Source organism: Aedes albopictus, chromosome 3, assembly GCF_035046485.1.
Source record: "Aedes albopictus strain Foshan chromosome 3, AalbF5, whole genome shotgun sequence".
Taxonomy (NCBI): Eukaryota; Metazoa; Arthropoda; class Insecta; order Diptera; family Culicidae; genus Aedes; species Aedes albopictus.
The window spans coordinates 448,201,665-448,223,561 of NC_085138.1; the positions used below are offsets into that span (position 1 = coordinate 448,201,665).

The 21,897-nt window shown below is 48.2% G+C and overlaps 2 protein-coding genes across 2 annotated transcripts in view; one reads left to right on the plus strand and one right to left on the minus strand.

Annotated features, from left to right (window-relative positions):
* The first annotated feature begins 1,114 nt into the window (after positions 1-1,114).
* Positions 1,115-14,588, plus strand: LOC109407544 (mediator of RNA polymerase II transcription subunit 1). The gene is made up of 6 exons (XM_019680609.3): positions 1,115-1,343; positions 1,714-2,032; positions 2,537-2,670; positions 2,735-3,596; positions 3,658-6,031; positions 12,375-14,588. Exons 2-6 carry the CDS (start codon positions 1,754-1,756, stop codon positions 13,970-13,972), a joined length of 5,247 nt encoding a protein of 1,748 aa, XP_019536154.2. The 5' UTR covers positions 1,115-1,343; positions 1,714-1,753; the 3' UTR covers positions 13,973-14,588.
* A 6,712-nt stretch (positions 14,589-21,300) lies between these two features.
* The window catches only part of LOC109425743 (orcokinin peptides type B), a 36,512-nt gene continuing 35,915 nt past the window's right edge, over positions 21,301-21,897 (minus strand). Inside the window, exon 4 of the mRNA XM_029864570.2 lies at positions 21,301-21,892. Within this exon, the coding sequence (XP_029720430.1) occupies positions 21,699-21,892 (194 nt within the window). The 3' untranslated portion in view covers positions 21,301-21,698. The remainder of the gene's footprint in view (positions 21,893-21,897) is intronic.

Sequence of the window (21,897 nt, forward strand, 5' to 3'; positions counted from 1 at the left end):
TAATACTTCTAAAACCACTAATCAATATTAGAGCTGTCCCGCCCCTAGGTGTGCACACACCTTCAAAAAGTGATTGCAGCGCAGGGACACGTCGGATCGAGTTGAGGTCTTCGGTGCACTTATTCCTTGTATTATCGTCACACCACCAAATCGAAGTCGTCGCTTGAAGCACATGCAAGCTAAGCGCCTAGCTCCCGGGGAGCTCGTCTCATGCGCTGCATGAGCTGTTGGTATCTAAGGTGAAAAACAACTTCTTGGTAACGAAGAACCTCAACAACTTTTTTCCGTACACAACTCAAGTGTCTGGCTGGTCTATAGGGCACTGCATTGTTTTGATTTTGTATGGGATTTTGACGTTTCTTGGCCTTGTTGTTTACAAATTTTCTGTAAGAGTGAAAGAGAAGGAGAGAATTTCGTGCAGTCCCCTATACGATACGACTAGGGACTCTCAATGCAAAGGTTAAGGTTTCAATTCTCGTTCGTTTAGGAAGTTTTTGTCGTGAAATTTTCTAATTTAATCAGCGCATGAGACGAAGCTCATGAGACACATCTTGAGAAAAATGAGGCGCACAACTTTCAGTCTCAAAATGTACTGTGCTCCTGGGAGCTTGCTTGCAATGTGGCTCCCGTACATGGGACTACAGCACGTGTACATCAACTCTGCTCTTAATTAGCTTAATGATGCGCAACAGAAAAAAAATAGATTCAAATTTACTTCGCAGCTGCAACTTTGCATGTGCTTCTAGCGACGACTTCGATTTGGTGGTGCGACGATAATAAATATATATATTATCGTCGCACCACCAAATCGAAGTCGTCACTAGAAGCACATGCAAAGTTGCAGCTGCGAAGTAAATAAATTTGAATCTATTTTTTCTGTTGCGCATCATTAAGCTAATTAAGAGCAACAATATGCACTAATCCAAATTGAGTTGCGACATTTCTAAGTAGGTTAAAATCAATTTTCGCACGTTCGGTCACTTTGTGTTTCGACCAAAAGCATAATAAAAATAAATAAAAATATATATATTGAATAATAATGAATAAAAAATAAAATACGTTGTAAATGGAAAGATCTTAGCGTGTCCACCCGTTCTAGTACTTCCTCTTTCCATTGCCAACCGCACGACGCCAAAACCCAGTCGCCAACCATCACTCTCATCATGTCATGAACGACGGTGGTGGAAAGAAAAAGTTGCATCGCGAGCTTGTTTGTCCGGAATCCGAAAGTAAAAATCTGCCCCCAAAGTGATGGAAACGCATCCGTAAATGCGAAAAATCGCATCAGCAGTGCATCCGACGTTCGAGTGAGATGTTTTTCCGATCCGCACGGCGGTCAAAAGGTGAGTTTCGGACCGTTCACAAAAGTGCTGCCTCGTCAAGAGCTAGGAAAATTTTCCCCCATCGAGCGAAGCTGGCTGCTGCTGCTGGCTGGTATGCGGTAGAGCGAGAGACTGCCTCTCCATCCCGACCGACGTCGCTTTGACCTGTTGTCGCTCTCTCTTGGTGGTGGTGGTGGGTCTTCTTCTGTTTGTTTGCTTGTTCTTTCGGGCAACTTCTCATGCTCTCATTTTTTTGAAGTTCCCCTCTGCGATCGTTGCGCTACCGCCGCCCGCCGTTCCTGCTCTTGACGTTTCGGCTGGTTTTCAAGGAAACTGTCAGAACGCGAGTCGGGAAGGACACTGATTACGTTGTTTTCGTTTTTTTTTGTAGTGAATAGCACTCGAAGGTGGTGATTCGGAAGGGACGGGATATGTCTTCGACCGCGGCGAGCAGTTTGGGATCAATGCTTCCGGCGAACATCATGGCTAACGGTGGTGGCAAAACATCTTCGAAGGCAATGATGGAACTGAAACCGACGGTGGCCGGAGGCGCCGCTGGCAAAGGCCATGGGAAACTGCTGCCCGGTTCCGGTGACAAACACGAATCCTGGCAAATGGAACTGCTCATGGAGCGACTTAGGAACAAAGCGAAATCGTCACAGTACAAATCCTTTCAGGAAATGTCCAAAGCTGTTCGGATGTCTTTATTGGTAAGTATGGGGCGTGCGATTGAAGCTTCAAAGGGAGCTGCCGTAGCGACAGATTCGATCTATTCAAGTTCCCAGTGGAACAAAAGTGTGGCCAGTGAACTACTGTTCGCACCGGAAAAACAAAGCAAACGATCAACATGAAATGAAACGTCAGTCTTGTAAAGCATTTTGTGCGAGAAGGTCTTGCTCCTCCTCGTGAGCGTGCGTTCAGCTGCAGGATTCGGCTGGTGTGCTCGGAAGTGTCCCTCCGGACACTACATTCTTAAGCATGGTTATCCTGTTAGTGATCTCATTAGCGAAAGTGTTTCAAGAAAACGACACGTTTTTTGGAGTGAAAAGTAGAAAGTCTATGGATAATCATGACAAGAATTGCACGTGTTTCATCGGATATCGACGCAAAGACGATAAGATAATTTGGAGAACCAATAAGAGCGTTCATAAACTCCGAGTTTGTTCACAGAAATAGAAATAACGTTAATTAATGTTCGTTTTGTGCATTTCTAGGAAAAACGTTATGCCTTAGACGCTGTGGAAAAATCTAATCTGCAAAAAACTTTAGATAGCATGCAGTATTGTATAAAAGTAACATCTCGACAGGGCCTAGTGGAAAGGCTGGACTGTCTTACCCGACAACTGGGGTGAGTACTAGAACGTCCGCAATCGAAAACACGTGGAATGTTCATTCCTGTCCTTAACTTGCAGTTTGAAACTCAGCGAAGATACCTCAGGGTTGTTCATTTCGTCGGATATGTTCTATCTGGAAATCATCTTGGACCCGAACGGAACCGTACAGGATGTGAAAGTGCATCACGAATGTAAAATGAAACAGCAGAGCTGCAGTGAGCTTGTTTCCTGTTTGCAACGAGGTGATTTTGTTGATTTCACCACCCAATTAGAAGGATTGGCGTCGATTTACCAACTTAATGCGGAGAAGAAGATCAAAGTGAATGCATTTGTTGCCTTGCAAGCGCTGGAAACCGATTTGTATTATCTGTACACCTTGTCGACTCAACATTACACCGATATACACTCACTGTTGCTGAAATCTCCCCTTGGAGTGGTGCAGAAAAGACGTGGCGGTCATGCCATGAAGTTGACCTACTACATTGCCCCGCACGATTTACTCGATCTCGAAGCGAAGAAAGAGAAACCCCTTAACACTGAACTGATATCCACGGAGAAGATCGGTTACAGTGTAGCGGTGAATTTGGAAGCATCTACAGCCAACAAGCTGCAGATCCAACCGCTCTTGGTACAACAAGGAAACTCCCCAGTGTACAGTCCGATTGAGAAGCACAATTCTACGTCGCTTCCGGCGACCTTTGTGCTTCGCTTAAACACACCGATGGCCCTGAATGTGGCCATGTTGAAGCAGATCAAACTCATCACCGGAGATGGTTCTGCGGCAACGAACGATCCTTCCCCCGCTAGCAACTCCGGTCTGATAAGTTTGATAGTGCAGCATGCTTCCAATGGTACGGTCAACAACATCGCTAAAGGATTGTTTGTGGCGTTGCCGGATCAGTATCATTGCTATTATATGACTGAGTGTAAGAATCTACAGGTGAGTTATATTTTGTCAATCGCAATTTCCCGTATACTTATCCTTCCCCCTTTTGTTCCAGGGCACTATCATCAGCAGCATTCCATTCACAGAGCCGCAGCACGTGTCGAAAATCTTGGTGTTCCTGCGGCAGCAAGCTCTCTTCAACCAGCTACTGACCAGCTGTATCCGCAACAACGGCTCCAGCAGCACTCGGGTCACCGACTACGAGCACCTGGTGGTGTTCGAGGTGGCCGCCCTCTCCTGCCAGTACATAACGGTTTCGCTTGAGCATCCCTTTGAGGAATCCCTTGCAATGGTGGAGTTCGATCTGAGTAATGTCCTTTCGATCCAAGTGCGGGTGTTCTGCAACGGGTACGAAAGCGACGAACGGTTATCCAAGCGAGTTTCGGCGATCGTTCAGCGGACAATGTCCATTCCGGTGACTTTGTGGAGGCTGATGAAGATATGGCAAGAGGAGTACGAGGTCAAATTCAAAGGCCAAGGAACCGGTGGTCAAGGAAATGGCACGGTAGATGAGGGAAATTTTAGCTTGTCCATGGGACCGGATGAAGGTGGAGGGAACGGCCCAGCGGGACCCGGAGGGGGAGGAGGAGGAACTGCCATGAACGGTCAAATGAGTGGGAACTTGAATGGAACAGGAATGGTGCATCAGGAGTTTTGCGACGTTAAAAAGGTGAAACTGGAACCGATGGACCCATCGAAGAAACGTCGCACGGTGGAGGATTTTTGTAAAAGCCCAAAGAGTAGTAAGGTAGAATCGGAAGAAGGTGATCAAGAGATGGACGAGGAAGACGATGATGATGAATATGACGAGTCGACAAACTTGAGCAGCGGCGACTCGAACTCTTTGGGTGAAAATCAACAGACAAATGCGGGACAGTCATCATCGTCGACGGCAGCAATGGGAGCACCGGCACCGGTAAGTTCCGTAGGACCAAGAAACACCATTTCCGGAAATGGCAGTGAGAGCTCCGGAAACAGTTCCATTCTTGGCGGTTTAGATTTTTCTTCTCTGGATCCCGACCTTATGCGATCGTCGAACAGTTCGGATCTGGACGATACCGCCGAAGCTAGCGAACCGGAAATCAAAGTTAAATCCGAAGAACCAAACTACGCAACCTCGGTAAGCATCACCCCGATTGGCGTGGTGAAATCTTCCGGTTCTTTGTCCAATTCCGCTCTGAACAACATCGGATTGGACAAACGACCCGGAATTGAAATTATTCCGTTGGCTACCGCCGGAACAAACATACCCTCCTCGATTACCATTACCCCGATCCCGATGGGTACTTCCGGCGGCTCTATGAAAAGCAGCAGCGGCGATAGTGGCAGTTCTGACAAGAAGCTTAGCGTAAGCTCTAGTGGCAGCATTCATCGGAAAAGTGGGAGCAGCAGCAGTAGCAGTAATAGTGAGTCGGATCGAGCCAAGCTCGAGAAGAAGAAGAAACGGAGACACGAAGAGCAGCTGGCACAATTGCAGCAGATGGGACCACCGCACAAGATACTCTCGAAGAGCTCGGATGGTCCTGGTTCGCCATCGGGTAGCAGTAGGAAATTTTCCGTGTCGCCTGTTCCGCTGAAAAGTGGAAGTGGCAGTAGCTCATCAAGTCAGATCTTCCTCTCCGGTGGAAGTCCCGGGTCTGGAAGCAAGTCCAGCCCAAAGCATTCTCCCGTACATCACAGCAGTCCAAAGCACCAGAGTAGTAGCTATGGTACCTCGTCGCCGAAACACATTTCCGGTGGAGGCTCTGGTGGAGGAAAGCCCAGCATGTCGGCACTGAAATCGGCCACCAGCAGTGGATCTCCCAGTTCGAAAAGCAGCGCTTCCGGTGGTAACCCAGCTGCAGGTAAAGAGGAATGCTCTTCCGGTGCAAGTGGAACCAAAAGCAGTGGGAGCGGTGGATCATCGTCCTCTAGAGATCGCGATCGGGACAGGGATCGAGAAAGGAGCGAGAAGAAATCTGGATATTCTTCGTCTTCTAGCTCGTCTAGTCCAAAGCTGAAATCTCCCGCCGTCAAATTGAAGCAGCTGGATTTGGCCAATTGTGGTTCCGCATTGAGTGCCGGTGTTCAGCTGGAGTTGATGAATAGCAATAGCAGCGGAGGAAGCAGTTCCGGAAGTGGCAGTCTGGACCTCACTGACAGTGGTCTATTTGGAATTGGTGCAGCGGATCTATCTAAAACATCCTCGGCTGCTGCAGCTTCCGCCGCCGGAATGCTACTGCTCCAGCAAGCTATGAAACGGAAAGGCTCTCTCAGTGCTGTGATCGATAAGCTCAAATCTGCTCAAGGCGGAGACGAAAGTTCCTTGATGCTGCTCCCAGAGCTGGCTCAGCAAGCTGGATTTGCTCTGAAAGAATCCGGAAAGAGTGTTTCCTCGGCGCCATCGTCGTCTGCACCAACCAGCTCAACCTCGTCCGCCTCGGTATCAAGTGAGTTTTAAACCAAAAAAAAGCCATTTAGACTTTTCACTAACCTCTCCCGTTGTTCATCTCATCCACACAGTTTCGAGTGTTCGGGTCATGTTGGATATCAACACGTGACAGCTACTCGTATTAAATTCGCATAATTAATAGTGAATTGCTAACCGATAAGTCCTAAAACGGTGATCGCGTGCCAAGTTCGGTGTGTGCACCTCTAGGCAAAAAGGATTTTTAGTGAATTTGCAAGACATTGACTGTGAAAATCGTGTGAAAAGTTTATGAAGCTGCCGCCGCGCGGCTGGAGATACTCACCAATACAATTGCCGTGCTGATACACTATATATTGATCAGTGGACCCCGAGTGCAAGTCGGTGTCAAAATCAGACACAAATTCGGCCCACGATATTTTATCACGTGAAATCGAAAAAGTGAAGTGTATCCGAAAAAGTGTCAGCAGAGCCTGGTCAAATGACCGGAAAACCCCCCGCCATGATGGCGGGGGCCTCAAATGATCCAATTGGATCCCAACGATGCGGAAGAACTCCTGAATGGATGCTCAGCAAGGACGAGATGGGACAAAGCATGGTTCTGGTGTTAAGGTGTAGAGTTCCCGAAAACGTAACGGACGACCCTCAGCTCCCTGAGCCGTTCATCATTGGCACGTCTGTTGAGTTGGCAATCGGCGTTAAAGAAGCCCGAAGCGTAAAAGCTTCTCGCGAGGGACGCGGTACGCGCTATCTTCTTCGCACCAATTCCAGAAACATCGTTAGCAAGCTCACAAAGATGACGGAGTTGACCGACGGAACGCCAATCGAAATCTTCCCACATCCAACGCTGAACACGGTGCAGGGTATGGTATATGAGCCGGACTCTATCAACACGGACGAAACAGTTATCGCGAAAAATTTGAAATCCCAAGATGTGCAGGCAGTCCGGCGAATAAAGAAACGAGTGGATGGTAAACTCAAAAATACTCCACTGCTGATTCTATCTTTCCACGGCACGGAACTTCCAGACCATGTGTATTTCGGACTACTACGGATTGAAGTGAGAGCGTACTACCCATCACCACTGCTGTGCTTCAACTGCGGAACCTACGGTCACCCACGGAAATCATGCAGTCAACCTGGTATCTGTCAACGATGTTCGTCACCACTTCACCTCGCAGAAGGAGAGCAATGTGAAAATACCCCTCACTGCTTCCACTGCAGGAAAGATCACTCCATAAGGTCTCGGGAATGTGCCAAATACAAGGAAGAAGATAAGATCATCCACATAAAAGTTGACCGAGGTATTTCGTTTGGCGAAGCAAGGCGCATCTACAACGAAGAAAATAGGAGGGAGACTATAGCACGCGTGATTCAAAACCAACTCAAACAAGAGATCGCTACGAAGGACCAATTGATTGCATCTCTGCAAAAACAAGTGGCTGAATTGGCCAAAGAGCTCGCTTCTATCAAATCAGCACTGCGTGAGCCACAGCAACCGCTCACCCAAACCACCTCACCCAAGGAAACTCAGTCATCCGCGACAACCTCGAAGACGCAGCACAAATCTAGAAAGGACGAAAGTTTTGTCTCACCTCCAGCTAAAAGGAAAGACAATCGTGACAAAGGAACTGATAACAGCTATCGCACCCGGAGCAGAAGTAACAAACGTGAACTCGGGATGTCGGCAACAGGTGATCTTCGTGGCCGCATATCAAACCACTCCGATGCGAGCAGTAGCGGAACCAGCTTGACTTGTAACAATGGCTGAAAACCCCTTCATAAACGACTCATCAATCTTGAATACTGACCTGGCTCTACAAACGGACTTGAATTTGGAAGAACAACATTTACCTAAAGACGCAAAAACGGACCTCTGCAATGACCTAATGGAATTCGAATTTGGACAACGATCGAATACCACGCTAGACTACACCATCCTGTGTAAGCAGTTTGAAGCATTACCAAGCAATATTGTATCTGACGCCGTCGCCTACGACAGATACAACAACATAAACTGTGTGCCATCCGCCAGTTCTGCATCTTTTGAATCGCCAAGCGCGAGGCTTACCACGTCGACCCTGACCAGGGATGTCCCGGATTCGTCCGATGAGCCTCTGGCGGCAGTCGACGTGGGTAAGTCGTTTTTAACGGCAAGTACCTCCTTGACACACTCATTCCAAGAAAAACAGTCACTCTGCCGAAACCTTTCCATTAATTTAGGGCTCAACACGTCTACTACTCAGCAAAGAAGCACATCTACATCAAGCAGCCCAATTCGCGGGCGTGCTCGACGAGGGGAGGGAGAGCGTGTAGTAACCTCCCCCCTTCCTACACCGGAAGTGGATGTCTGGGGGGACAGGAATGGGGCCTGTCACGAGCGCCTTGCATTGCCTACTACCTCCTGGAATCCAGTCGAGTCGAATGACAACTGTACCGACACTACAGACGCTGCAACCGGCACACACGTACACCCAAGGTACTCACGTTCGAGGCCCGCATCTTCTGGCGATACCGGCGATACAGACTCTTCGAACAATCATGAACGCACCACCCCGTCCTTTGCGATGCAGTGGAATATATGTGGCCTCCGGTCACACCGCAGTGAATTGCAAATGCTAGTTGCTAAACATCAACCTATCGTAATCTCTCTCCAAGAAACGAACATAGGCAATCGTCACCTGTCGACAAAATTCCTCGGAAACAGTTACGACTTTCTGTTCAGCCACTGCTCGAGCCACGGGCGACAAGGCGCTGGTTTGGCCATTAAAAATGGAACGCCTTTCCAGCGAATTCAGGTTCAAACTAATCTACAAGTCGTTGCAATTCAACTCTTCGTACCGATGAAAATTACTGTTGCTTCGGTATACCTGCCACCAAGAGACAAAGACGCTGTTTCCTTACTGGAAAATCTCTTGAAAGAGCTCCCTAAACCAACGTTGCTTTTGGGAGACTTGAACGCACATCACGTCGCTTGGGGAAGCAAAATCGGTTCTTCTATTACCGAAGCCAAGATAAGAGGTGAGAGAATTCTGGAACTAGTCGTTGAAAATGATATGGTGGTTCTGAATGACGGGTCTCACACGCGAATAGATCCAGCAACTGGAAATTCACAAGCTCTTGACATCGCAATGTGCTCTTCGTCGGTAGCAGCAAAGTTCAATTGGAACGTTCTGGCAGACTCCTCAGACAGTGACCACTTTCCGATCTTAATCAACTTGCTGAATGCCTCAAGTGAACCGCGCTATCGACCAAAATGGGTTTACGGAAAAGCCAATTGGGAACTCTTCGAAGACCTCACCAGCGAATCGATTCGCCCGGGAAATTTCCTGTCAGTAGAGGAATTTACGAATAGGATCATTGCAGCAGCGGAAGTATCCATTCCGAAAACGTCGGGCAAATGCGGATTCAAGTCAGTTGCATGGTGGAATGAGGAAGTCAAACTAGCTGTCAAGCTACGACGCAAACGATTACGTGCTCTTCGACGATTAAGCGGTGAAGACCCCAAAAGAAATGAAGCACTGAAACAGTTTCAGGAAGCCCGCGCAAGGTCTCGTAAGATCATCAACGACGCAAAGCAACAAAGTTGGGAAGACTTCGTCGAAAGCATCAATCCCACGAGTTCAGCAAGCGAGGTGTGGAACAAATTAAACAGACTTCAAGGAAAGAAAAGTGGAAATAGACTGACGCTCAACCTCCCGACCGGGTACACCAACGATGGAAAGGCAGTAGCAGAAGCATTGGCTGACGAGTATGAAAGTAAATCATCTGACTCGAATTACCCTGACAAGTTTCGAAGGCAACACAAAACAGACTCCAATATCTATGTACAATGTCAACGACCACATCTTCATAAGCAGTACAATGTAGACTTTTCAATAGAAGAACTGATGTGGGCTCTTAACCGCAAAGGGGGTTCCTCAACCGGTGCAGACAACGTTAGTTACCCAATGTTACAGCGTTTACCCATATCCTCGAAAATTTCTATGCTGGAGTTGTTCAATCGTATCTGGGACAGAGGGATGTTCCCCGAAGAGTGGAAGCTTGGGACAGTAGTACCAATTCCTAAGCCGGATGCGGACCGCAGCAGGCCGGACGGCTACCGACCGATATCTCTGTTAAGCTGCGTGGGTAAAATATTCGAGAGAATGATCAACCGCCGTCTCATTACAGAGCTTGAAACCAACAACAAACTAGACCCACGTCAGCATGCTTTTCGGTCAGGCAAGGGTGTTGACTCTCATCTAGCTCACCTAGAACACCTGCTCAACTTCGATAACAACGAGCATGTCGAGATTGTAGCGCTCGACGTGTCAAAGGCGTACGATACAACGTGGAAGCCCGGCATCCTCCGCACTCTGAAGGAATGGAAAATTTGTGGGCGCATGCTCAACATTCTCTCCAGCTTTCTTGCCAACAGACAGTTCCAAGTTTCAGCAAACGGATGTACATCCAGCCACAGGAAAGCGGAAAATGGAGTTCCGCAAGGATCAATCCTGTCGGTTACGCTCTTTTTGGTGGCTATGCAACCCATATTCAATCAAATCCCAGGAAGCGCCGATATTTTATTGTACGCGGATGATGTTGTTCTCGTGGTAAAAGGGACAAACAGCCAAGCAATCCGACAGATAATGAGAAAAACTGTCGCTGCTGTTACAAAATGGGCCGCTAGTGTTGGATTCTCCATCGCACCGTCTAAATCAAAGCTACTGCATTGCTGTCACCAACGCCACCGGAAACGAGGACGAGCAATTCAAATCAACAATACCCCCATTCCACTTGTTCGAAAAATGAAAATACTTGGAATTTTGGTAGATTCAAATCTCAATTTTAAGCAACATTTGATGTCTGTCAAGAACAGTTGTAGCAAACGGATCAACATCCTGCGCATTCTAGGATGTCGATTGAAGAGAAGTAGTAGATCCGTGCTACTCAAGGCAGGATCAGCGCTCATCATATCAAAGTTGTTTTATGGCCTAGTGCTCACCAGCACTAACATCGACGACATGGTACGGCTACTATGTCCAACATATAACGAAGTAGTGCGACAGTCTTCCGGAGCCTTTGTATCTAGCCCCATTCCGTCCATCATGGCGGAAGCTGGATGCCTACCATTCCGTCTAGCATTAGTGCAACGACTAGCGCAGCTAGCAGTTAGACTTCTGGAGAAAACGCCAGCGGCAATCAACTATCCTGTGGTATCCCGAGCCAACCATTATTTCCAGCAAATCACAGGTTGCACTTTGCCGAAGGTTTGCCACACCCTCCGAAACTCTGATCGAGAATGGTTCAACCATCCCCCATACATCGACAACCACTTCAGGAAACGTATCAAAGCCGGTTCTAACGAAAGTGTCGTATTACCCACGTTCCAGGAGCATATCACGAATCATTACCAACACTATGAAAAATACTACACCGACGGCTCCAAAGATATTGGCTTCACTGGAGTAGGGGTAGTCATGGGAGATGAAGAAGAAAGCTACGCTCTACCAGAAATCTGTAGTGTTTTCTCGGCAGAAGCTCATGGTCTTCTTACTGCCGTACTCAAAGCAAGCTCCCAAGAGAATACAATCATTTTTACCGACTCTGCTAGTTGCCTAGACGCCATTCAAGGCGGTCGATCTAAGCATCCATGGATCCAATGCATAGAAAACACTTTGCACGAAAAGGGCATATCTCTGTGTTGGATCCCAGGCCATTGCGGTATTAAAGGAAACGAACGAGCAGACACCCTAGCGAAGCAAGCTAGACATAAGCAGAAAATGGACATCTCATCGCCGGCACAAGACGTTATCAAAGCTACCAAGCGAAGCATTTGGACTGCATGGGAGTCTGAATGGCACCAAACCCGTTCACATCTGAGACAGATCAAAGACTCACCAACAAAGTATCCAGATCGCAAATGTGCTTCCGAACAACGCATCCTGACACGACTTCGAATAGGACATACCCGCATGACACACTCGCACCTAATCGACGGAAATTCTCCACCAACATGTAGCTGTTGCGGGACACACCTAACTGTCCAACATATTTTGACCGACTGCAGGAAATATGCCCAACAACGGATCGACTGTGGGATCAACGGCTCCATAAACGAAATCCTAGCATACAACGCGCAACGCGAAGCAGCCATCTTAAAGTTTACTAAACACAGTAACATTAATAACGAAATCTAAGTAAAATCAATGTAAAGTAAATTAGTTAATTCAGACACGAATGCCACTTAAGTGGTAAAGTGTCTTAAATATATAGTAATAATAATAATCTCATCCACACAAAAAATCAGTAGCATTAAGGTTCGCTAACATCAAGTCCTAAATACATGTAAAAGTAATGTCCTACCTTGTGTGCTTCCACAGACCATCTTCCAGGCGGTGCCTCCATCAATCCGGCATCGTCCGCTGCAGCAGCGGCCCTGGCGGCGCATTTTTCCTCAGCAGCCGCCGTCGCCGCCATGCAGGCCAAGAACTCGGAATATATGGTCAAACCCAGCTCCGACGGTATCAAGCTGACCATTCAGAACAAAAAGGGCTCCAAGAGTGGAAGCAGCAGTGGTAGCTCATCCTCATCGTCATCGTCAGCTTCCAAGAGCAGCTCCAAGTCCGGAACCAAACAGCCAAGTATTTCCGGTGGATCTATGCCACCGAAGAAGCTGCCAAGCTCACAAAGCTTCAGTGGGACTTATCCGCCGACAACCGGAAGTAGTAGCAGCAGCAGTGGGAAATCCTTGAGCTCTGGGTCCTCTTCCAAGGCACCCTTTCAAAAGTCCAGCTCATCCGGATCGTTATCCAGTTCTGGGAACTCGACGATGAGACCTTCATCGAAATCCGGGTCATCCTCTTCCTCGGGTGGAAGCAGCAGCAGCAGCAGTAGTAAAGATAAATCTCGAAGTAGCTCCAAGTCATCATCGTCATCATCGGCAGCGGCTGCTTCCCTAATGGCCACCAACGTGGCCATGGCCGCAGCAGCTCAGGCAGCAGTAAATGCAAATGCCTTGAATGTGATGAAAATGCTCGGTCTCACATCCTCCATCCAGAACATGGAAGGCTTCGTCAAGACGTTGGACACCAAGTTTCAAATCCCGAAACTCTCGGCCCGATCTTCCGGTGGTGGCTCAACGGGCGGTGGCCATGCCGGTGGAAGTGATATCGAAAAGCTGAAGCAAGAATCTCGTCCTTCGTCTTCTTCGGCGCCTACAACTCCACTCTCCAATGTGGCACAATCGCCGACTGGGGGTAACGATTTCTCACTTCCATTCAACAAACTGCCAGGGGATGTGTCCCCTCTGCATTCGGCCATGTTACCAAACGTGATGCAGAAGATGTTTCCCGGACACGACAGTTCGATGCTGATGAGGCGATCCCCGAATTTAGATCACCAGTCATCGGGCAACAGTCGGGATGGATTCTCCTCGATCTATGGGAAAGGTTCCACGACGCCCACGACTCCTACCGGATCCGTTCCGCCTGCTTTCCCTTCGCCTGTCGGTATGCAAAGCCACGCCATGGATTTCTCGAACAGCAGCGACTCGGCCGATGCCAGCCTAATGCGGCCACCGTCCCGTCCCAGCAGTACCATGTCCAATCACAGCTCGTCGGATAAGCTCATCGACGCCACCACCAACAGCAACTCAATGGACGGACTACGGAGTACTTCTCCGGCACAAGCATTGGCCGTGGCCGCCCAGCTAATCAACAAGCTCGACCATACTCAGCAGTTCGTGGCCGCCCTGAAGAACCATCATCACCATCTCAGTGCCCTGAGCCTTAGCAATGCTGCAGCCGTGGCCGCGGCGGCTGCGTCGGCATCGGGTGGTTCCGCCGGTCCGGGACCCGTCACGTCGCCGACGTCCGTTTCGGTTCACATCATGAAATCGCCCGTTCCGAGCCCCCTTCCACTGCATGGCGCCGTTGCGCCCGATGAGGATGACACCCTCGTTGGATTCAGCGGAAAATGACAATATCGTATCGTCTCGACGCCCCCTTGCGTTGTACATAGACGTTGTAATGTAAGTTCCACAACAATCAAAACGTACGAAAGTTTCTTACGTGAAACACACAGCTGTTCAATACATATTTAAAACTGGAGCGAATGGTGTATCATACGGCTGCAGAGTCGTGTCCGTTAGCGAAGAAGGAAAAGTTAACCCTTGAGTGACTCCCGTTGAAAACTGGTCGTACGTTTGCTTCGATTCTGACCAGCTTTCAACGGGGATGACTTCCATATAGTTTAGTTTCACGAAACAAGTCACGTTCGGTTCAATTTAGGCATTTCCCTCCGTTCAACTAATGTATAATAGTCTTTATATGAGATTGTAGTGTGACGAATTACCGCGGAAGGAAACCTCAATTTTAGGCAAAAAAAAAACAAAACAAAATTTACACAAACTTAGATGAGATTGGGTGTCGCGTCGCGTGTGTCTCGTTCTACAACTGAGGGAAGGAATGTTAGGATTAGAGCAAGTTTAAAAAAGGGAGTGTTCTGGGAGAGCAGCATCACCGTTGCGAAAACAAAAAGGCAAAAAAGTTTATTATTTAGTGAGTATTAATTGAGAATAAACTGGAATGAAACGAAATAGTGGGAGCTTTTTTGTAGATCTGTAACAATCCGAAATAAGAAATTTAAAGTAGTAATAGCTTAGGCAAACGAAAAAGGCATCCATTAGCAAACACTTCCCGAGGTCGAGGCCATTTGTTTTCTGGATACGGTGGGAAAGAGAAAGCAGCACGACTATCGGTCAATTTATCCACATAGCGGTATAGTTACGATTGAACACGCAGGGTTTCGGGAAATGACATACTCCCGGGTACGTCAGAGATCATTCACTTTCGCTTATCTGAGGCTACAAAGACTCGATCATTTCGTCCGTGACCGTTCAACGGGTTGGAAGTACCCGCGTTTGTTAGATAGTTTGCCGGTCTGGAGAAGCGATTCTAGGCAGAGGCAGTTGCTACAGTCTCCTACGTCGTTAATCGGTCACCGACTAAAGGTCTACTAGTCACCCCCGAGGAGAAGTTCACAGGTAAACGTCCCGACCTGTCGCAGCTACGCGTTTTTGGAAGTGAGATCATGGTGTGCGTTCCTGAGGAGAAAAGACGAAAACCGGACGCGAAGTCAGATCGAGCAATGTTCATGGGCTACAGTGAGAAATCAAATGCATACAGGGTATACCGAGGGGTATACAACTTCAAGACTCAAGACGTAGCAGTCAGTCGTGTCATGATCTTCCAGGCTGAAGAACGAGTTGCTCAAAACAAAGCTAGCCCGAAAGGTATGGAAGAAGCACCTTTCGAAATGATTGTGCAGAACGAGGTTGCAGAGGAGGAGCTGTTAGACGGCGAGGAAGACGACCGGCCGCCACAAGACGAGCTCAGCGAACCAGATTCCGAGGAGTTCAGAGATGCCGATGACACGCTGATCGGTGCCGATCTACAACCTGCTGCGCTCCCTCCACAACCAGAGGATCCACTTCAGTTGGTAAGGCGCAGTGTGAGGGAGTGCGTAGTCCGTAGTCCCAGGCAAATATCGAGATTTTCATATGGGCTTCAATGTTCTACCCATGGTACTTCCCAACCTCCACAGTTGCGATGCGAGTATGGCGATGGCGAACGGAACGTCTGTGGTAAGCGATTTAGTGCGAGGATAGCGGTCATTGGAAAGGTGCAATGGTGGAGGAGTATCGAGCTGCCAGAAGGAAGGAAAGCTCTCCGCTGCAAGTGGGTGTATAAGGTGAAGACGAAACCCGATGGATCCACCGAAAGATACAAGGCCCGCCTCGTAATCATTGGCTATTTTCAAGTCAAGGGCGTCGACCATGAAGAAACGTACTCGCCTGTGGTATGGTATGCCACTTTCCGCTATCTGATGTCGTTAGCCGCTAGTCTGGACCTGATGGATGCAGTGATCGCGTTTCTGCAAGGTGAACTAGCAGAGGAAGCCATCTACATGCAGCAGCCGGAGGGTTTCGTCGACCCCAGATGTCCGAGAAAGGTCTGCGAGTTGAAGAAAGCGTTATACGGACTGAATCTGGAACCAGAAACTTGATAGAGAACTGAAGTGGTTTGGACTGGCGCGATCGAAGTTTGACACGTGCGTCTACTTTCGCATTGAAAATGGAACAATCCTGATTGTGGCCATGTATGTCGACGACCTACTGATGTTCTCGAATAACCAGTACTGTGTCAACGAATTGAAGAAGCAACTGGCAGAGAAGTTTTTGATGAAGGAGCTCAGATTGGCCAACAAAGTCCTTGGAATACGAGTGACGCGTCAGAAGGTAAACGTTTTCTTGGACTAGGAGTACTATGTTCTGCAGTTGCAAGAACGTTTCGGCATGGAAGACTGTGCTCCCGTAGCGACCCCGGCGGACCCCAACCGAAGCAGATGAGCCCTATTAGCAATGAAGAACAAAGGTAGATGCAGAACATCCCGTTCCGTGAGTTGGTAGGAGGTCTCCAGTTCCTGGCGCAAGGCTTGCTTCGCCGTAAATCAAGTAGGTCAGTTTTGTAGCGACCCGAGAAAAGCGCACTGGATAGCCGCAAAGCGTATTTTGCGGTATCTTAAGATGACGAGAAGTCTACAGCTCAACTACAGCAAACAAGCAGATGATCATTTCGTCGGGCTCAGTGATGCGGATTGGAGCAACGATGTTGAGACGTGACGTTCCATCACTGGACACGTTCTCTTGAAATCAGGCGGACCGATTTCGTGGAGTTGTCAACGGCAGTCTACAGTGGCCTTGTTAACGACGGAAACCAAATACATGGCCGTATCAGCAGCAGCACAAGAAACGATCTGGTGGCGAGGACTACGACAGGAGCTATCTGGAGTATCCGCGAGGATCACCGTGTGTTGCGACAACAAAAGCGAGATCCACCTAGCTGGCAAAGAAGTCGGTTGTTCACCACGGTGTAAGCATATCATTTCGTGCGTGAGAAAGTCAAAGAAAACATAATCGAATTGGCACACGTTGGAAGTCGACAGCAATTACCTAGCCAATTTACTAACAAAGTCCCAAATTTAAAGCCGATAGACGAACCATTGGAGTAGGAAGGATTATTGGTTAAGAGGGTTGTGAGGTTATGGGAACGATGCAGAGGTTCAACCTCGGGTTCAACGTGCCCTTGGAGTTTTCGAACGGAAGGTGTTGCGTACCATCTACAGTGCAGTGCAGATGGAAGATGGGACTAGGAGAAGGCGAATGAACCATGAACTGCATCAGTTGCTGAGAAAACCAACCATCGTCCATACCGCGAAAATCGGAAGGCTACGGTTGACGAGTCACGTCATCAGGATGTCGGATAGCAATCCGACTAAAATGGTTTTCGAGAGTCATTCGACCGGTACAAGAAGACGTGGAGCGCAGCGAGCTAGGTGGGTCGACCAAGTGGAGGACGATCTACGGACCCTACGCAGAGTTCGGAACTGGAGACACAAAGCCATGAACCGAGTAGAATGGAGACGACTCCTACGTACGCAGCAGAGGACACTCCAGGCCTTAGTCTGACCGGTAAGGTAAGTACATATAGGATTATGAGAAACAACCGCCAACGCGAACAGTTATTCCAGAGCTCAGTCCACTCTCGATGTACTTCTCACGAACCTCGACATTGTTTCCCAGCTGATAATCCAACCGATAGCTCGATCACCTGTCGTAACGATCACCGCGGAGGCTATCTCCTTCGATCGAGAGCAGTTCATTTGCTAGTTATGCCCACTCTTCTGTCAGCCAGTAGTAAATACATATGTTTAAGTGATTGGGCTGCAAAGTGAGTCGATAAGGAGAGCGTCCAACAAGTTCCTACCTCATGCTTCCACGGGTCAAACGAATACAAAGACCGCCAGCTAAGAGTTGTGTGCTTAGCTGGTAGTGCAGCCTGGGCACTGTTGTCCTTCTGACTTCAGCTAGATTGAGGAGGTTCGTCCCGAGCGTCTGTTCACCAAGGAGGTGCGGCTCAAACAGCGTCTGTTGTGGCATCCAGCGGCTGAGTATGAAATGCAGTATTGCGTCAGCTATACCTAAGAAGGCAGCCCCTTCGACGCAATGTAGGCAGCGCGGCCCCGGTAAGGTAGCCTGCTGAAAACCTTCAATTACCCAGAAAAGTAATAGTAGAGTAAACGGATTGATTCAACGGCAACAGACCCGGCAACGAATAAAGGACAACGATTGGAAAGTCGGATCTTGGAACGTGAGAACTTTGAATGAACCCGCACGTATTGGGCTCCTGGCTCGTGAACTGCAGAATGTCGGCGTTAATGTGGCCGCTATCCAGGAGATACGCTGGCCCAAAACTGGAGAACGCGAATGCCGAGCCGTGGATCCCATCGCCAACACTTCATTCAAGTACCACATCTACTACAGCGGCGGCGATAAGGCAGAACGTGGAGTTGACTTTATAGTGATCGGGAAGCAGATGAAGCAAGTTATTCGGTGGAAGCCGATAAGCGACCGAATCTGTGTGTTGAGGATGAAGGGCAAGTTCTTCAACTACAGCCTGATCAGCATCTATGCGTCAACGAACGACAAACCCGATGACATGAAGGATGAGTTCTATGAGAGCCTTGATAAGGCCTACGGAGAGTGCCCAAAACAAGATGTCAAAATAGTCATCGGAGATGCAAATGCGCAGATCGGCAGAGAAAGTTTCTTTCGGCCTGTCATTGGAACGGAAAGCCTTCATTCTGTTACCAACGATAATGGTCTGCGCCTTGTGACATTCGCTGCTGCTAGAGGGATGGCAATCAGCAGTGCCTACTTCGTAATGGGATAACCGGACAATTCGGATAAAGACCGATAACTCGCTAGTTATAACAAACGCGTCTTTATTAATCGAGTAACTTTTACAGAGTGAAGAATGGGTGTATGAGTGTCGAGTCTCTGGAGAGATCTCGGATAGAAAATGTGGAGAGTACACTGTTAAATGGTATTACCTGAATTATACCTTATTACTTCGCACGTAAGTATATCCGAAAACACACCTGGCGACACCCGAGTGGTGACACTTGCACCCAGATAGACCACGTGCTGGTCGACGGGCGACATTTTTCGGACATCATAGATGTGAATGTGAGGTCCTACAGAGGCCCGAAGTCACGAGTTCAAGAAACAACAGGACGATGCGTTTCAATATCCAGCGCTTGTCAGCCGAAGGGGTTGCTGCACAGTACCATCAGAAGCTAGACGAGAGGATAGGAGAGACCAACGGATCTGGAGATATCAACAGCTTATGGGGAATAATCCACGAAGCAGTGACAACAACAGCGCAAGAGGTGATTGGTACCGCTCAGCGACGCCAACGTAATGGTTGGTTTGACGAGGATTGCCAACGAGTGACGAACGAAAAGAATGCCGCCAGAAGTTGAATGCTAGTGGCTGGTACCCGGCAGAACAGGGTTGCAAGAGCAGAAGAGAAACGAATCCACCGCAGGAAAAAACGGCAACACGAAGAGAGTGTTATTGCTAAAGCGCAGGAAAGTATGGACAGGAACGATATGCGGAGGTTTTATGCAACTGTCAATGGCGCGCGGCACAAGACTGCGCCAGTGCCCGCCATGTGCAATGACCGGGAAGGAAATTTGCTGATAGACAAAACAATGATGGCAGCCAGGTGGAAGGAGCACTTCGAAGATTTGTTGAATGGTAGCAGCGAAGGAGCACCCAGGAACAGGCTTAACATAATGGATGACAGTCAAGCAGTGGAACCACCAACACTGGATGAGATTAAAACAGCAAGGCTGCTGGGAAGGACGAGATCCCGGTCGAACTTCTTAAGCACGGAAGCGAGCAGCTACATCAATCAATCCAGCAGATTATTATAAAGATTTGGGAGGATGAAGAATTGCGCATCAGTTGGTTGGATGGCCTTATATGCCCAATCTACAAGAAAGGGCACAGACTGGAGTGTGCCAATTACAGAGGAATTATCCTTTTAAATTCGGCGTATAAGATACTGTAGCGTGTCCTGTTCAACAGACTGCGACCTCTTGAGGAGTTCTTCGTCGGCGAATACCAGGCTGGTTTTCGTGTGGGCCGATCAACGACGGATCAAATGTTTAGCCTGCGGATGATCCTAGATAAATTTCGGGAATATAACTTGCAGGCTCATTGATTTTAAAGCAGCGTACGATTCAGTGAAAAGAAATGAGCTTTGGCAGATAATGTCAGAACATGGTTTTCCGGCGAAATTAATTAGGCTGATACGCGCAACGCTGGATGGATCAAAATCAAGTATTCGGATCGCGGACGAAGTGTCTACGTCGTTTGTGACCTTGGGTGGATTGAAGCAGGGGGATGCTCTCATATTTATTGTTCAACATTGCACTCGAAGGAGCGATTAGGAGGTCAGGCGTGCAGAGGAATGGCTCTATCATCACACGGTCGCACATGCTCCTCGGTTTTGCGGACGATATTGATCTCATCGGCATCGATCGTAGGGCAGTGGAGGAAGCTTATGCTCCTCTGAAGAGAGAGACAGCGAGGATAGGCTTGACGATTAACTCTACCAAGACGAAGTACATGATAGCGGGTAGAGAGAGAAGCAGGCCTAGTGGTGTTAGTGCTGAGGTAATGATTGATAGGGAAGTGTTTGAAGTTGCTGAAGAATTTGTTTATCTTAGAACACTTGTGACATGTGACAATGACGTTTCCCGTGAAGTGAAAAGGCGTATTGTATCTGCGAATAGGGCCTTTTACGGATTGCGTAGCCAGCTTAGTTACCGTAACTTGCAAACGCAAACAAAATTCGCTCTGTATAAGACGCTGATTCTTCCGGTTGCCCTCTACGGTCACGAAGCGTGGACGTTAAAGGATGTAGACCGAAAAGCTTTCGGAATTTTTGACCGCAAAGTGCTGCGGACAATTCTCGGTGGGAAACAAGAAAATGGAATGTGGCGCAGACGCATGAATCACGAGTTGTACCAAGTGTACGAAGATGCGAATATTGTGAAACGTATAAAATACGGCAGACTTCAGTGGGCTGGACACGTAGTGCGAATGTCGGAAGAAAGAATAGCGAAAACAATATTCAGCAGAGAACCCGGTAGAGGTAGGCGACTTCGTGGGCGGCCGCGAACTCGCTGGCTGCACGCGGTTGAAGAAGATCTACGATCCCTACACGTTCGGGGAAACTGACGCCCAAGACCGACGAAGATGGTTACTTTGTAGCCAACAAGGTATCAAGGTAGGTAAATGATTTTTACACAAAGAATCTACAGAAGTTTGAATAACTATCTTGAAAGTCATGGGGCTTTGGGATACATGTACTCATCGACTACACTAGATAATAATTAGAGATTTTTGAGTTTGCTTTTATTTGCAGGTAGATTTCAAACGGTTCTTTCGCATGCCATTAGGCTTCAAAAACATGTCATAATTATAGTTGAAACAACATTACATCTCTGTCCTCTGAGCTCATTATAATCTATTGCATTCACTATTCTCTTATAAGTATGTCCCTCTCTATGTTTCCAACAGTTTCCAACCGTTTATGTTAATACTGAATCCGCCGTGATTGCATCGCGCGCGCTATCCCAAATAGTCCACCTCCCACCAACTCTGTTCACCGAAACTCATCTGAATAATTGATTGTTTTCCGGTTCGACTACGCTCTGTGAAAAATTCTAGTTAAACTTATGTTATTCTGTGTGTGTTTGCCGGCCCCGAGGCCGGCCCCTTCTTGCCCATTTCACTGCGAGTACTCGTTGATGACGGCCATCTCGTCCGCGACGTTGCTGGAATGTTTGAAGCTGTTCGGGGAAGCTCCACCCAGATCTTCGACCTCTCGGAAGAGTCGCTTGTTGAATTTGCCGTACCGGTCGATTTCGTCAAAGTTACGCTTACCATAGCCGGACATGCTGGGCCGCAGGCGAGAGTTGAATCCTGTG

Bases quoted from the DNA above. Each gene is read 5' to 3' on its own strand.
- LOC109407544 (XM_019680609.3), top strand. From the start codon at position 1,754: ATGTCTTCGACCGCGGCGAGCAGTTTGGGATCAATGCTTCCGGCGAAC. The intron at 2,033-2,536 runs GTAAGTATGGGG...GTGCATTTCTAG, and splicing joins CTGTTCGGATGTCTTTATTG to GAAAAACGTTATGCCTTAGA. The intron at 3,597-3,657 runs GTGAGTTATATT...CTTTTGTTCCAG, and splicing joins CTGAGTGTAAGAATCTACAG to GGCACTATCATCAGCAGCAT.